Source organism: Sus scrofa, chromosome 8 (genome assembly GCF_054392235.1).
Source record: "Sus scrofa isolate SSC_HxYL_T2T_F1_AM1 chromosome 8, Sscrofa_HxYL_maternal_Yorkshire_Landrace_v2.0, whole genome shotgun sequence".
Taxonomy (NCBI): Eukaryota; Metazoa; Chordata; class Mammalia; order Artiodactyla; family Suidae; genus Sus; species Sus scrofa.
The window spans coordinates 142,269,995-142,285,000 of NC_139390.1; the positions used below are offsets into that span (position 1 = coordinate 142,269,995).

Below are 15,006 nucleotides of genomic sequence, written 5' to 3' on the forward strand. Positions count from 1 at the left end.
GGGCGCGGGCGGCTCCGGTGGCCGGAGGAGCTGCCGCAGGCCGTGCACGGGCGCGGCCGGCCCGGCGTCCCCGGAGCGGCGTGGGCCCGGCCGCCCCCTCGGGGTGGCCGCTCTCCTCCCGCGGACCCCGGCGCCCAGGGCCGCCGGCGGGGCGCCTCTCCTCCCTCGCCGAGTCCGCCGGCGCGCGGGCACGGCCGCCGCCCGCGAGGCGCCCCCACTCCGCTGCCCGCCGCCCCGCCTGCTGGAGCGGGCGGGCGGGCAGGCAGGGGTGGGGTGGGCGGGTGAGCGCCCCGGGAACCCTCGAGAGGCGAGGGCGGGGGAAGCGGCCCCTCTAGCTGCGCCTTGGAAACAGCGCCCCTTGTTCTCGATGGTCTCGGCGCGGCTCTCCCGGCGGACGCCACTTCCGGTTCCTTTTAAAGGCCCCACGCAGAGCGGCGCGGCGCGTGCGGAGAAGGTATGAAAGGCGGCGCGCGGGCGGGACCGAGGAGGAAGGGGAAAAACTGGCGGGGGGGCGGGGGTGCAAAGGGCGCGCTCGCGCGTCACGTGACCGGGACGCGCCGTTCTTCCGTCGGCCATTTTAGGTGGTCCGCGGCGGCGCCATTAAAGCGAGGAGGAGGCGAGAGGGGCCGCCGCTGTGTCTTATTCTTTTTTAGTGCAGCGGGCGAGAGCGGGCGTGCGCGCCGCGCGAGAGTGGGAGGCGAGGGGGGCAGGCCAGGGAGAGGCGCAGGAGCCTGTGCAGCCGCGCGCGCCGTCTCTGTCTTGTTGTGTGCCTCGCGCGGCGGAGCGGGCGCGCGGCGGCGGCGGGGATTACTTTGCTGCTAGTTTCGGCTCGCGGCGGCGGCGGGTGTCGTCTCGGCGGCGGCGGCGGCGGTAGCGCTATGTCGGAGGAGCAGTTCGGCGGGGACGGGGCGGCGGCGGCGGCGACGGCGGCGGTAGGCGGCTCGGCGGGCGAGCAGGAGGGAGCCATGGTGGCGGCGGCGCCGGGGGCAGCGGCGGCGGCGGGAAGCGGAGCCGGGACCGGGGGCGGAACCGCGGCTGCTGGCACGGAAGGGGGCAGCGCCGAGTCGGAGGGGGCGAAGATCGACGCCAGTAAGAACGAGGAGGACGAAGGGTGAGTAAGGGGCGGCCCGGGATAGTCAGGCCCAGCTCCCCTCCCCCTCCCCGTGCCCCGCCATTAGGCCTCGTTCCCGCCCGGCCCGCGCGCAGCCTCGGCGCCCCGCGCGCCCCTCTCCGCGCCGGACTCCCGGGCCCGCGTCCCCTGCCCCTGCCCGCGGGCCGCCCCCTCCCCCATCCCACACGTTTCCACCTTTAGCCGTCACCATGCCGCTCCCGGCCCGCCCTCCTCCCCTCCCTCGCCTCGGGTCTCCTCCCACTGGCGGAGCCGCCGGGATTTTTTCCCGCCCGCCGAGGGGTTACCTTTTTTCCGCTGCCGCTGTCTTCTCGCGTCCCCGTTTTCTGAAGTCCCGGGCAGGACGGCGCCGGCGGACACAAAAGCCTTTATGCCCGGGCGACTCAGGCTTATGGGGTTGCCCTCACCCCGGCCTCCCGGGACGGCGAGTATTTATCAACACACGCTTCGGGGAGCGTGTAGGCTGTCCGGCGGCGCTCCTCCCTCTCGGCTTCAGGCCGAGCGCCTCTGAGTCGCGGGCGCGAGTTCCTCCGCGGCCTCCGCGTTCCCTCCGCACCGGCTGGCGCGGCGGCTCGCCCCGCGGCCCCTGCGCTGCGGCCGCCGGACCCCCGGGCCTGGTGGAGGGCGCCCGCGGCTGCGGCCGTTCCGCTCCGCCGGCTTTCCTTAAGTTGCCCGGCGGCGGGGCCTGCCCGGGGCTCGAGCCGTTCCGGCTCCCGCCGGCCGGCTGCCCTCCCCCATCCCGCCGAGCGAACTCTCCCGCGCACCTTTTCCGCGCCCTCCGCTCTTGGAGTCCCCAGCTGTTCGTAGGTTGTACTCTTGCCTCATTTTTTCTGTGTAGTTTCCGTTTTTCACAACCCACCCCGTGCGCAGGGTCCTTTTCTTTGGTCTCTCCTGGTGCTCTCTTTCCCGCTCTCTTAACCCACTTAAGTTAAAGGAGGCCCGCCATCCTTTTTTCATAATGAACAAATCCTGTATTGTGCCATGGCCTTTTTTTTTTTTTTTTGCATATTAAACAGTAACTTTGCTTCTCCCAATTGGAATGCGAAGCATACATTATTTGAAGCTGCATAGTATTTATCAGAACGCAGCATTTGGGAGCCGGGAGCATAACACAGGGTTAGCAGGAGGGACTGAATCTAGGCTCTTGGTTGGGTTTTCTTTTCATTCCCGTTACTGATTGCTGATCTCGGGTCAACACTTCCATTACCTTTTGTAATTGGATGTGTGTGTGTGAAATTTTTTCCACGGTACCAAGGAGAAAGGTGTTGGTGGAAGGCAAAAGTAATGTCGCTTTAACCATTTAAATATTTCCTTTATTGGGAAAGAGCGTAAGAGTTGGAGGAGGGGGAGAGAAGCCCTTTGGAATGTAGGATTTAATAATCTCAGCCTAAGCAGACTCTTGTCAGGCTGTTTTGCCGATTGTGCTGGCTTTGGGAGAGTGCAGATGGGATGGGAAACGAGCTTTTTTCCCTTAGCTTCTCCTGAATCATGTATAGCTTAATTTAAGAAAGGGATTATGTTAAATATTTGAAACTTAAGCCTTTAACATTTTGGGTTTTGTTTTCTGAATTCTGTTCTTTGGACAGAGGCACCAAAATGATTAATTGTATAATTTGCTGTTTGGGGCAGGTTTTCTGTTAGTTCTGAGTTTTCAAATCTGAAAGCAGCTCCCTTTGTAGTTATCTACTATTGAACTGAAGTGTAAATGAATTAAAGTTTTTAACCCTAACAATGTCAAAAACTAAAACTAGAATTTTGATTGGTTGCTGTACCGGTTGTTAATTCCCTAGCCATTCAAACTCCTCCCCACGACACACTGAAGCAGCGACGGCACAGCGGGAAGAATGGTAAAACTTTTAAATTTTATTTCTGTATTATAAAGGTTTTCAGTAGTCATAACATGCAGAGGCTGTGTATTGGTTAGTTGCCCATTGATCCCCAGGAAATTCTAGACTTAAATAGTATAGTAGGATATTTTGTACCTGGGATATAAAACCTTTTTAGGCATCATGTGTGATCTTTGGGCAAAATTGATGCCATTACGTGGATTTTGATCTGTGGTAATGCATGTAATTGTGGTTTGGCCAATTAAAGCTTAATATAGTTAGTACTGATACTTTTTATATTTGGGCAAGAAAAAATATTACTATTAAATTTGATTTTCTTGAGACAAATTTTTGTTGTAATTCTAAGTTTAATGCTATATGTGAAGGTTATTTGATACTGTGTTGTGTGTTTAAAATGTCTTGCATGTTATACTGAAATATTCTGGAGATGTCAACAGCAAACCAATTTTTAAAGTAGTGTTGTGTATATGTATGCAGAACTGAAGTTTTTATCACCAACCATATTTGTAAATAGAACTTTTAATAAAAATTGCGTTATGTACTGTTAGAGGCACACTGATGTGACTTTCCACTACAGCTTAAATCAGATTTTTAAATTTTTAGTGTGATTTGGCTGGAATGTTAATTACAGTTGGTTGGTTGACATGTATTCACAATTGCATGGCTTTTTGGAAGGCTGGCAGATTGAGTATTCTTTTTATCTCTCCCTTTCTCTTTTCCTAAATGTCAGTATTTCTGTCTTTAGGATTATATTTGAGTTTTTCCAGGAGTTTGTATCCACAACTACTCCAGTTGAGAGGGCCAGTAACTTGCACATAGTTGACTCATGTCTGTACAAACTCCGTTGTGTTTTAAGAGCCCAGTTGGGATAACATTTAACTCTTGTTATATTCTTTCACCGAAATCTGTCTGGTTTTATATTGGAGATAAAGCAGAGTGGAAACAGTAGGCAAAAGAGAACGAACAAAAACCTGGGGCTATAGTTTAACATGCAGAATAAAAGTTTTTTGATAGATATTATTTTATTTGGCACTGTGATAGTTGAATTTCCCTTGTAAGTAATAGTGGCAAACTAAACTTTACTGTTGATTATATGTTTCAAATCTTAGATAAGCAGTTATTTTTAGTAGTTTGAAAGAACCGTAAGCTTAGGTTTGAAGGTTTCTGTTTTGACTGTTATAATTACATATGCTGTGCTATCTGAGACTGTAACTTTACAAGTTTTTTGAGTGATCTTTTAGGAAAAATGGGACAATTAAATATTAGTGAACATTTTAGATTATGAAGCTCATTTTAAGTGAGTGTGAATTTAGCGAGTAATGTTTTTATTTTTAAAGTCTGGTATTTGATTTTGAAAAATTACTGCCCAGTTAGTCAGACTTAATCCTTTACAGATATTCTTTTCCTTTTTGAACGAAAAAACCTTAAGAACTTTAATTTTTTGGTGTCTGTGCACTTGTCGCCCTGTCTGTCATACTGTCTTCTCAGTATGACAGAGGGAAATTGGGCAGAAGTTTCATAATAGTCAGTGATGAGGTTAAGTCTGGTTACTAGATATAAGATCATTTAAATTTAACTACTTAAAACACGTTTCTGTGTGCGCTTTTTACTATTCTAACTTAATACTGGAGTAATTACAATTTCATTCTAATACTTAAAAAATGAGTTTGTTGTGGACAGGTTTTAATATAAGAATAGACAGCTATTTTGCAGACACATGCACATGCCTCTTATACCTTTAGTCGGGAGCAAAGGTTTTCCACAATTTATTATGGACCTTTGAGTAGAATGCCTTCCTGGGTTCATGTCGTTATAATCTTTCCAACTTTAACATCTCTAGTTTTGACTTAAAAGCAGTTGCACAGGGATTCCCCCTTTTGTTGTGGACTCATTATGTCCTCTATAGGGCAACAATTCTTTTAGGGTAGGTACTTTAAAATGACGTAGTGTCTGGCAAAATAATGCCTGCCATGTAGAAAGCTCCCTGGAGGCAGAGTTTTTAAACTCTCATGATCAGTGGGGAATATTGTGTTGGTTTTCAGACAGGCAGTTTTACAAGGTAGGTGCATGGACTTGCCTGCAGTGGATTAGGCCAGAAGCAGAATAGTCTCATTCGTTTATTAGCCAAAGTACAGCAGTGCTTTTCTAATAATAGGATGATTCATGTGGTCCTGTAACAGTAGTGTATAAACTCAAGTGTGATTCTTCCTGTTTGAGAATTTCGTGAGTTAATTGTGCTATAGCATGTCTTCTGTCTAACTTTTAAGAAATAGCTCTGCAGAACACATTTTTGTTTTAAATATGTGATTATAATCTATACCCTAGTGCTTTGGGGAAATTTTAAGCATTGTTTGCTTTGTAAAACAATTACTTTTAGATAAGGCAGTCTCATGCCTAATTTACTGGCCTTTGATTTAGTAAGTTGGATTTATTCTAGAGACCTTGAGTAGAGTAGATGGGTCTGAATTTTAGTATTCTTTGAAACTTTTGACAAGTTGCCAGGGTTAAAAATTGTAGAAACGGGGAGTTCCCGTTGTTGCACAGCGGAAATGAATCCGACTAGGAATCATGAGGTTGTGGGTTCAATCCCTGGCCTCCCTCAGTGTGTTAAGGATCCAGCAGGGCTGTGAGCTGTGGCGTAGGTTGCAGACGCGGCTTGGATCCTGTGTTGCTGTGGCGTAGGCCACTAGCCGTAGCTCCAATTCAATCCCTAGCCTGGGGAACTCCGCATGCTGAGGGTGTGGCCCTGAAAAGCGGGCGGTGGTGGTGGGGGGATTGTAGAAATGGATGCCCCCAGATCGGGAGATGATGAGCACATAAGGGAGGAATGCTAAATTCTGTTCATTTCAAATCCTTATCTGTCATGAAAGAGTCTAAAAATCAACTGACCTTTTGAGTTTGGAATTGAAGAATATCATTGAAGTTTTTCAGTGCTGTTTTTTTTTTTTGAGAGAAATACATTTGTGGCCCTTCTATACGTTTCGTGTATCCTTGCTGTGTATTTTTTTTTTTTTTTAACATTGCCTGGGTATTCTGTCATCTGTAAGGGTGCCCTAATAAAAGAAAGTTTTGAATTTATGTTGTGTGTGATTTATGGCCAACATGGAGGATGATTAGTTTTAGCCTTTAAGTAATATATGCCCCACTTGAAAACACTGAAAAAGGAGTAGAGTGACAACTTTTTTTCTATTCCAATTAAAGCTGTGCATCTCGAGTGTGTGCAGATGTCACAAATGGAGTGAAACAACTTCTGTTGAAGTTTTCTTTGACATTAGTTTTGCTTCAACGTTTTAGTAGGTAGGGCTCTGAACTGGATGCTCGAAGCGTGGGATCTGTTTCTGTTTACTTCACTTCCAACAGTGTGGTCTCAGGTAATATAATATGTTTGTTACTTGGTTTGCTGATCTATGTGTTGGAAGCAATGCTCGTCGCAGGAAGATTGACTACATAGCCTGCTTTCATAGCTTGGGTGTATTTATCCCGTGCCTTAATAGTTGATACTGCCAGTGGTTTACTCCTGTGGAGTAAAGGTAAGCACGTTTTAGTTTTCTGGAGTATTATATTGTACATTGGAGGTAGACATTTAAGACTGCTGGGGGTGGAGTGGGGAGACTCATATTACTGGCAGCGTTTGGCCAATAATCAAGGTGATCGTTTTAAGTATTGGGTCATGTTCTTTAAGCTCCTGCTTATTTATTTAGACTTGAAACTGCCACAAAGCCCAAACAGCCAGGAAATCCAGTGCCTGTCTCCCTACCCCCCCAAGCCTTCTAAGAAAGATAGATGAAAGAACTATCAGCCAATATACTCAGAGAGCAACCAACAGACAGTGTTGTGGAATGAATCTTCTGCAATTTTTCTCTTACTATTGTTAGAAAGTAGTGTTATTTTAAAGCACTGCAAGATTCCAAATTTCCATCAAAATTTTTTTCTGAGTTTAGTGTTGGGATTTAAATTGATTTCTAATAGAAAACTTGACAGAATTATGAGTGTGTAGTAATCTCAGTTAACCAGAACCTTAACCTCTAGGTTAAGGAAACCTCATTCCTTAACCTCTAGGTAGATGAGAGTTTACCTTCATGTTAATGTGAAAATAGAAGATGTCATTCCTGTGTGGAAATGAAATGAAGACAAGGGAAGAATTGGGGTTGAACATTGACAGTTTGTTCAAAAACTATCATGTTTAATCTATTAGTTATGGTTCAACTCAGCTTTTTTAGTCATTAGGTTAATTCAGAGTATGAAGAAATGAAATTAATGTATTAGAGGAATTACTCTTACTGAAAAGTTTATCAGGCTGTTTCCAAAGGTGTTTTTTATACAGATTCTAAAAAGACACCATGTGATAGTATCTACTTGCAAAACATAAACCCCTCCTTGCCATTTTACGTAATTACTGACCTAATTTTAAAGTAAATAATTTTAAGGAAAAATACTCCTTTCTTATCTCTTGGTGAGATTTCGTTATACTTACATTTCAGGATTTTAAAAGAATAATCATAATGATAAAATGCCAGAAATTCGTTGACGTGAGGGTTAGTGGTATTCTTGAGTAACACTCCTCTGAAAGGTGACAGTGATTGGCCGGTTATGTTACGTACTTATGTGTATCAGATTGACTTTCTGTTATGTTTTTAAACTGTCAGAATTTGTTATGAAGCCACATATAGAAGATCATGAGTTGTTGGGAAGTTTTGAAAAGTTTCGGAATACTTTTACAAAATTGGTGAAAAAAACGTAACAGCGTTTATCATTTTACCTTGAGTAAGGTGTTTCACAGTGAAGATTTGTTAGAAGCATCTTTTTTTTTAAATAAAAAATACTTCATGTTGACTTGGGGGTGTTAAGACTAGTGATCTCGGTAGTTCTTGTATCAGCCGGCACTGCCTCATCCGTATTGGCTTTGATACTTTGAAATTACTCCGTCTGTAGACTCCAGACCAGGTCATCAGTATGATTTTGGAACTAGGTTTTATTTAAGAGTCTTAGCCTAATGTCCAGTCTCTATGTTTTTTACATGGGATGTTCAAATTTTCTGGGTTAGAGTCTTTAGCATGAAAAATAATCCTAGGATCCACTGATCTAAAACTCATTCTAGCTTTTCTCCCTTAATATTGGAAGCTGCATTCAGCCCATGCAGATGAAGCAAAATTACTTTTGGCATTCCCATTGTGGCCCAGCGGTTAACAAACCCAACTAGTATCCATGAGGATGCTGGTCGATCGCTAGCCTCGCTCAGTGGGTTGAGGATCCACGGTTTTGTGAGCTGTGGTGTTGGTCGCAGATGTGGTTCACATCTGGAGTTGCCATGGCTGTGGTGTAGGCCAGCAGCTGCAGCTCCACTTCCACCCCTAGCCCGGGAACTTCATATGCCACAGGTATGGGCCTAAAAAGCAAAACAAACAAGTAGTTTTTATTGAGCACTTAAAAAGTGTGTCGGACTGTGTTCTGTACCATTTAAATCTTTACTGCCGATGTATGAGGTAAGCTCTTAGTAAGTTCTAGAGGAAGGATTTATAAACCCCAGGTATTTTGGCTTACTGCCTCTACGTTTACTTTCTCTAGAAGAGAATGTCCCACAAAGCAGCCTAAATTCTCATTTATAAAGTTAGCTGCACTGAGCTATACACCTTTATGCTAGTCATGTAATATTATAGTATGGTGTAGTCTCAATAATCTGTAAAGGCAAGGATATTTCATTTGGCCAGTAGGTGTTTTAAACTGAGTATTGTATTGCCTTGGGGTGCTGAATAACTATAGGTAGGATTAAGAAACTTGGTCGATACTGTAAGTGAAATCTTTAATTGAAATTATTGATTGATTTACAAGTGAGGATTAAATTTTAGACTTGGGTTGCAGTATTAGGAGCCCATTTTTACTACTTAACCAAATCGTTTTAACTTGGCTGCTCAAGATTTTTCTAAAGTTCTAGCTCTACTTCATTGTAAAGTGTCTGCATATCTCTGCAGGGTGGAAGCTACCTGAAAGTCTTTGTATTCAAGGCAGCAAAGGTAATCTGGATGGACAATAGGTATTGTGCATTAAGTGAGATACAGTAATATAAAATATTCGAAGTTTAAATTGGTATCATCTTTTTTTTTTTTTGTCTGCACCCACAGCTTGCAGAAGTTCCTGGGCCAGGGAACGAACTCATGCTGCAGCAATGACCTGAGCCCCTGCAGTGACAATGCTGGATCCTTAACCTGATGAGCCACATGGGAACTTTGAAATTGCTGTCGTCTTATATATCAGCTCATAATTTGAGGGCTAGCACGTCAGAATGCTAATGCTGGTGTTTAGAGAGGCTCAAATAAGTTCTCATGTATACGGAATTAAGATAACAGACTTTTTTTTAAGGGTCACACCTGCAGCATATAGGAGTGGCCAGGCTAGGGGTGGAATCGGAGCTGCAGTTGCTGGCCTATGCCGCGGCTCATGGCAGCATCAGATCCTTTAACCCACTGAGCGAGGCCATGGATCAAACCTGCATCCTCATGGATACTGGCTGGGTTCATAACCCGCTGAGCCGCAGCAGGAACTCCCAAGACATTTTCTTTTGTGTTACACGTTTATGTCTTGGTGTCCCTACTGAATGAAATTGGGGTGGATTTTATGTGTTCCTTTAGTAAAAATGGAATGGATGCAGTTCATAGTATCCCTGCCTGTCCGGTTATCAGCTGTGCAGCACCATTCCTTATTAGAGCAGAAGAAAAAGTGCTTTGGGGCTGCCAGATTTAATGCATTTGTCTCAAAAAAAAAAAAAAAGAAAAAAGAAAAGAAAAGCCAGTTAGGCTTTTGCTCAGAGGCCGTCTTTTACTTTACCCCAAATTTGAAAAGTTTGAGTCCCAGGCACCTTCCTGCCGAATGGAAGGGGGAAGCATTTAACAGCAAAGGCTGTTTAACCTGACAAACAAAATGAACATGAGCCTGTCAGAGTCGCTAAGAAATAAGATACACTTCGGTGTTAAGTAGTTCTCTAGCTTGAGAAGACCCTGCGGACCCGCTGTGGTAGCACAGTGTGGTGAGTGGCCCATAGAGTGGTCAGCCATGGTTATCGTACTTGTTAAGAAGACAGAAGAGTGTGTGATAGGCTGTTGAAAATTCAGAATTTTATTCTAAGTACCGGAAGGTTAAGCACTTGGAGGGAGGTGAGGGAAGATAGGCAGTGTTTAAGGAAGGCGGATGTTCGGCTCCTCTTCTCTAAAGGTGCTGGATAGCTGAAATTCTCTGACATAGTTTTGCTCTAATTTTTTGAGAAACCGTAATTGTTCTATGGAATATGTATACATTATAGTTGGCTAGAACATTTAAAACTTTGAGTAAGTGGGATTTGATTGTCGGTGTAGGAAGGATAACCTCTGCAGTGACCTTTTAACTCTTAAGGTTGGCGCATTTAACAGTTCCTTCACTAAGAATTACGTAAAACCTGGAATGTTTCTTTAGAGAATACAGAAGGGGCTAGTTGGCGGATTAGTGTGCTTATCTAAATATTTAAGAAAACTGACTCCCAGTGTTGAAAAAAAGTTTGGGGCTTTGAATAATGGAACATGCCTCATTCTTGGTGTTACAATCAACTTATTCCTTTGCAACTGTTTGTTAGTTTTAAAATGAAGATACAACCCAATATATGAACATTGGTGAACTAAACCAGTTCTGTTTCATATCTGAGGAACAGACCAGACACACAATTTTTTTTGCCTTTCAGAAAGTTGGAGCTTTTTAAAATAAGGCTTTTGTTATTCTCTTCGGGTTGAAGTAATTTTAGATTGTTAAATCATTAATGGAAAATTTCTATAATCATAGAAGTGGTAATTTAATAAATTTCAATTTAATTGAAGTTTCTGTTCTAGAACTTTCCATGAATATCTGATCAAGAGGTCATTGCTTTGTCGTCATTTTTCTTTCTCATCTTTAAAATGAACAATGTCCTCTTCACTTTGAAAGAGTAATGTACTTGATGAAGGAAGTGCCCGGGATCTTTAGGTTAAAAATACTGTGCTTGTAACTTGGATATTATTTCACTACATGTGACAGAAATTGTAATTGAAAACACCTCAACTTTTCCCCCATGGAACTGACAATAAACATTAAAAATACCTATACAACATTTTCGGTGTTTTGTTATACACTCAATTTGATTATAAAATACAGAAAGTGTTAATAAAAGTTACTTTAATTTGAAGCATGGAAATTAAAAAGTTTTTTTTTATTTTTTTGTCTTTCTGCCATTTCTTGGGCCGCTCCCGCGGCATATGGAGGTTCTCAGGCTAGGGGTCCAATCGGAGCTGTAGCCGCCGGCCTACGCCAGAACCACAGCAACTCGGGATCCGAGCTGCATCTGCACCTACACCACAGCTCATGGCAACGCCGGATCCTTAACCCACTGAGCAAGGGCAGGGATCGAACCCGCAATCTCATGGTTCCTAGTTGGATTTGCCAACCACTGCGCCATGGCGGGAACTCCAAAGCATGGAAATTTTACTAGAAGTCCTGAATGTTAAGCACATAGATAGTCCGTCCAGCTCTAGAAGATAGGTACTTCACTGAGGAGGGAAGCACACTTTATGCCTAACGTAAGACTTCTTTTGCGTTAACTTTATCATGAGAAGTAAGAGCAATTCTGTGATAAAATGGTAGGATCAGTAACACCTCAGTTAATCTGGCATCTTTAGGTTAAGCCAGAAGCAAGATCTCACTCTAGGCATAGATTTGACCTCTTGGTGCCAGAATTGGCTTTAGTGGCAGTATCCTTAAAAGCCCACAAGATGGAGATGTTCCCGCTTGAAGTTCTTTCCGGAGCTGGACCTGAGCACCACATCCCATGGCCGCCCTTAGCCCTTCCACTGCAGTGATAAAGGTAGAAGTCGTTGACCAAGTGTGATTGTATTCTCGTGAAATTCTCACATAGCAAATTCTGACAGTTTACCCTTAAAATAACAATCTCCAGTCCTGTCTCTTTAAACGGTAGGAGGTACCTGTCAACTCTTTTGTGGGGGTGGGTAAAGGGGCAGATGTAAAAGGGAGTCACACAGCTGCCAGATTTGAGCTTTATGGCCTTTTGCTGTAGTAAAAATAAGATTTCACCGTAAATATTTTTGGAGGCACATGCATTTTTGATCTTAAACTGTTTTGGTGGTTTCTGCTTACCACCTATCGCTCAGCATTTTAAAGGTTCAAATATTTTATGCTGGTTAACTGAGGTTCTACTGTAAATAAGTCATCTAGGTTAATTAGTGGATTTTGCTTCAATGGATAATTCTTTTTGTTCATTAAATTGCTTATGTGATTACTTTTGTCTTTACTAAGAATTCTTAGCACATACAATGGAAAATTCCGAGTCTCACAATTAAGTTGTAAACCACGTTTTCCCGATGTGCTAAGAGTTTTGTTAGTGGGAGAACTGTTTAAAAAAGGAGCTTCAGCATAGACACATGCAGGTTGCTGTGCTTAATGGAGACTGCATAGCCTTTTTATAAGTTTAATGAAGATCTGGAAGAAAAGTCTGAAGCTGAAATTCTGTATTTTGTTGTTAACAGTATTTAACTTGCTTTAATTTAAGAAAGACTTAAATATACACTGTTTTTATTGGGGGATACATTTATCTTGTTGGCAAGTCAAAGGACCTAATCTGCCACTTGCTCACTATTTTGTAAATATGCAGGTGCAGTGGTGATGAACTTTCCAAAACTGGAATAGGGTGTTCTTGATATGTGGTCATGTAGGAAGAATGACATTTTAATACACTGCCCAGTAAACTGGTGCAGTTTGGAAAAGGTATTATTGATGTGTATACTTAAGGCAAAGTTTTTTTAAAAATTTAGCATTTTAATACTGCTTTTTGTCTTTACAGGAAAATGTTTATAGGAGGCCTTAGCTGGGACACTACAAAGAAAGATCTGAAGGACTACTTCTCCAAATTTGGTGAAGTCGTAGACTGCACTCTGAAGTTAGATCCTATCACAGGGCGATCAAGGGGGTTTGGCTTTGTGCTATTTAAAGAATCGGAGAGTGTAGATAAGGTAGAGTGCCACGTCTTCTCATCAGTTCATGTACAGTACGTGAAGAGCTTGATACAGTTAATCTGCCCGTTACTTGTGATTTCCCCTTCTGCAGTTTTACAAGGAAGAGAGGACAGCTCTCGCCAGTATGTTTTATGAAGGGAGAGTCAGATGGAAGAATTGTTTACTGAATATTTTGTGTGCCAGGCTCTACTAAGTTAAAATTAATTTTAAAAATACTGAGGTTTAAAAGATGCCTAATTAGAAGAATGTGCTCTGACAAGTTCACACATTTTGGAGTTTGCTAGGCAAGAAACTTTTGACCAAATCCTTTTACCTTTTAGTCTTAAAGGGAAGTAGCAGTCATGCTTACATTGCTGACAGGTGAAGGCATGATGGTTTTCTAGTAAGTGATTATCCCTTCTCATTCATACTGACCTTCAGGTTTAAACTAGTATGCATTAGCTGATGTCATATCACCACAATTTGACTGTTTGATTGTGAGCCAGTCAGCGTATGCCTGGTACTAGCTGTATTTATTTAACTATAATTATTTGCAAGTAAGTTAATAATCTCTGAACTTAAGGTATACATCTTTAAAATGAAAAACTTCAATTTCCTTAGGTCATGGATCAGAAAGAACATAAGTTGAATGGGAAGGTGATTGATCCTAAAAGGGCCAAAGCCATGAAAACAAAAGAGCCTGTTAAAAAAATTTTTGTTGGTGGCCTTTCTCCAGATACACCTGAAGAGAAAATAAGGGAGTACTTTGGTGGTTTTGGTGAGGTATGTGATAATATTTTGACCCAGTTTTTGTCAAAATTAGTGTGAATATTACAGTCACATTAAGGGCTTTTCACAGAGTTTTCCAAAGTTGTTTTGGATTTTGGACAGATGACGTGATTTGTTTGGAAACAGGATAGTATAAATACTTTAGGATCGGGTCTTTAAAGGCTGCATTTCTTAGTTTATTGAGGAACTGTTTTCTGCATAGCATCACTGGGCACAGGATATGCGGAGATGCAGGAGACATTCTTGGAGTTCTGGATTAGTTGAAGAAATTAAAAAAGAGGAGGAGGTCTAGATAAGATTAATTGAGATGTAGAAGAATGAACGGTTTGGTTGAGAACAGGAAAGAAAGGAACTAAGAAGAGAGGGTAGTGCCTTCTCAACCGAAGCACATGCACATGTGCAAATCTTACAAGGCTCATCGTAGACTGAGATGGTGGGATTCTTTTTATGACTCCGGGATTTAAATCTAAGAAGAGGAACGGCCTGTGGCCCCAGATATATATCCTTGGTTTGATTCAAACAGAATGTGGAGTGTATTTTGTTGTTAGTATTTAGGAATTGAGATGTTTTCCCACAAGAATCTGGAGGATATCCAGCTTTTCTTAAACATTTGTGAGAACAAAAGCAGCATTGCAGCTGCCTTCTTAGTGGCAACAGCCGTCTTGAGATGAGTCCACCGACCTTCCTCTCTTCTCCAGGTTTCAGGGATCTTTACTCTGCCCCATTTCCCCTTGAATACTGTCATTTTAGTCTCTTTTTTTAAAAGAATTGTTTCTGGAGTTCCCGTCATGGCTCAGTGGTTAATGAATCTGACTAGGAACGATGAGGTTGCGGGTTCGATCCCTGCCCTTGCTCAGTGGGTTAAGGACCCGGCGTTGCCGTGAGCTGGGGTGTAGGTTGCAGACGCGGCTGGGATCCCGAGTTGCCGTGTCTATGGCGTAGGCCGGCAGCTACAGCTCCGATTTGACGCCTCGCCTGGGAATTTCCACATGCCGAGGGAGCGGCCCTAGAAAAGACAAAAAAAACCACATTGACTGTTTCCTTCTGCTTGTGCTTGGTGGGCATTTGAATTTGTGACCCTTGAATTAGGTAGCAAATGTCAGTATCTGTGAAGCTTTTTTTTCTACAGGTTGGTTTAAAGACTTTAGGTGGAATGCCTATTCTAATTTGAAAATATTTGTAGAGGTTAGAATAAACAGGAAGAGAGACACAGCAGAATAGAGTTTGAGGGCCAAATCTT

The 15,006-nt window shown here is 43.3% G+C and overlaps 1 protein-coding gene across 7 annotated transcripts in view; it reads left to right on the top strand.

Annotated features, from left to right (window-relative positions):
- Positions 1–573: 573 nt before the first annotated feature.
- The window catches only part of HNRNPD (heterogeneous nuclear ribonucleoprotein D), an 18,095-nt gene continuing 3,662 nt past the window's right edge, over positions 574–15,006 (top strand). For 4 of the 7 annotated variants that reach the window (XR_014813509.1, XR_014813511.1, XM_021101882.2 and 1 more), the window contains exons 1-3: positions 574–1,111; positions 12,827–12,995; positions 13,599–13,760. Coding sequence is in view for 3 of the 7 variants with exons in the window: in XM_021101882.2 (XP_020957541.1) it covers positions 879–1,111; positions 12,827–12,995; positions 13,599–13,760 (564 nt within the window). In the remaining 4 variants the exon portion in view is untranslated. Of the gene's footprint in view, positions 1,112–2,919; positions 2,977–12,826; positions 12,996–13,598; positions 13,761–15,006 lie in introns of all 7 variants that reach the window. The other 3 variants (XR_014813508.1, XR_014813510.1, XM_021101880.2) reach the window with 1 other exon arrangement.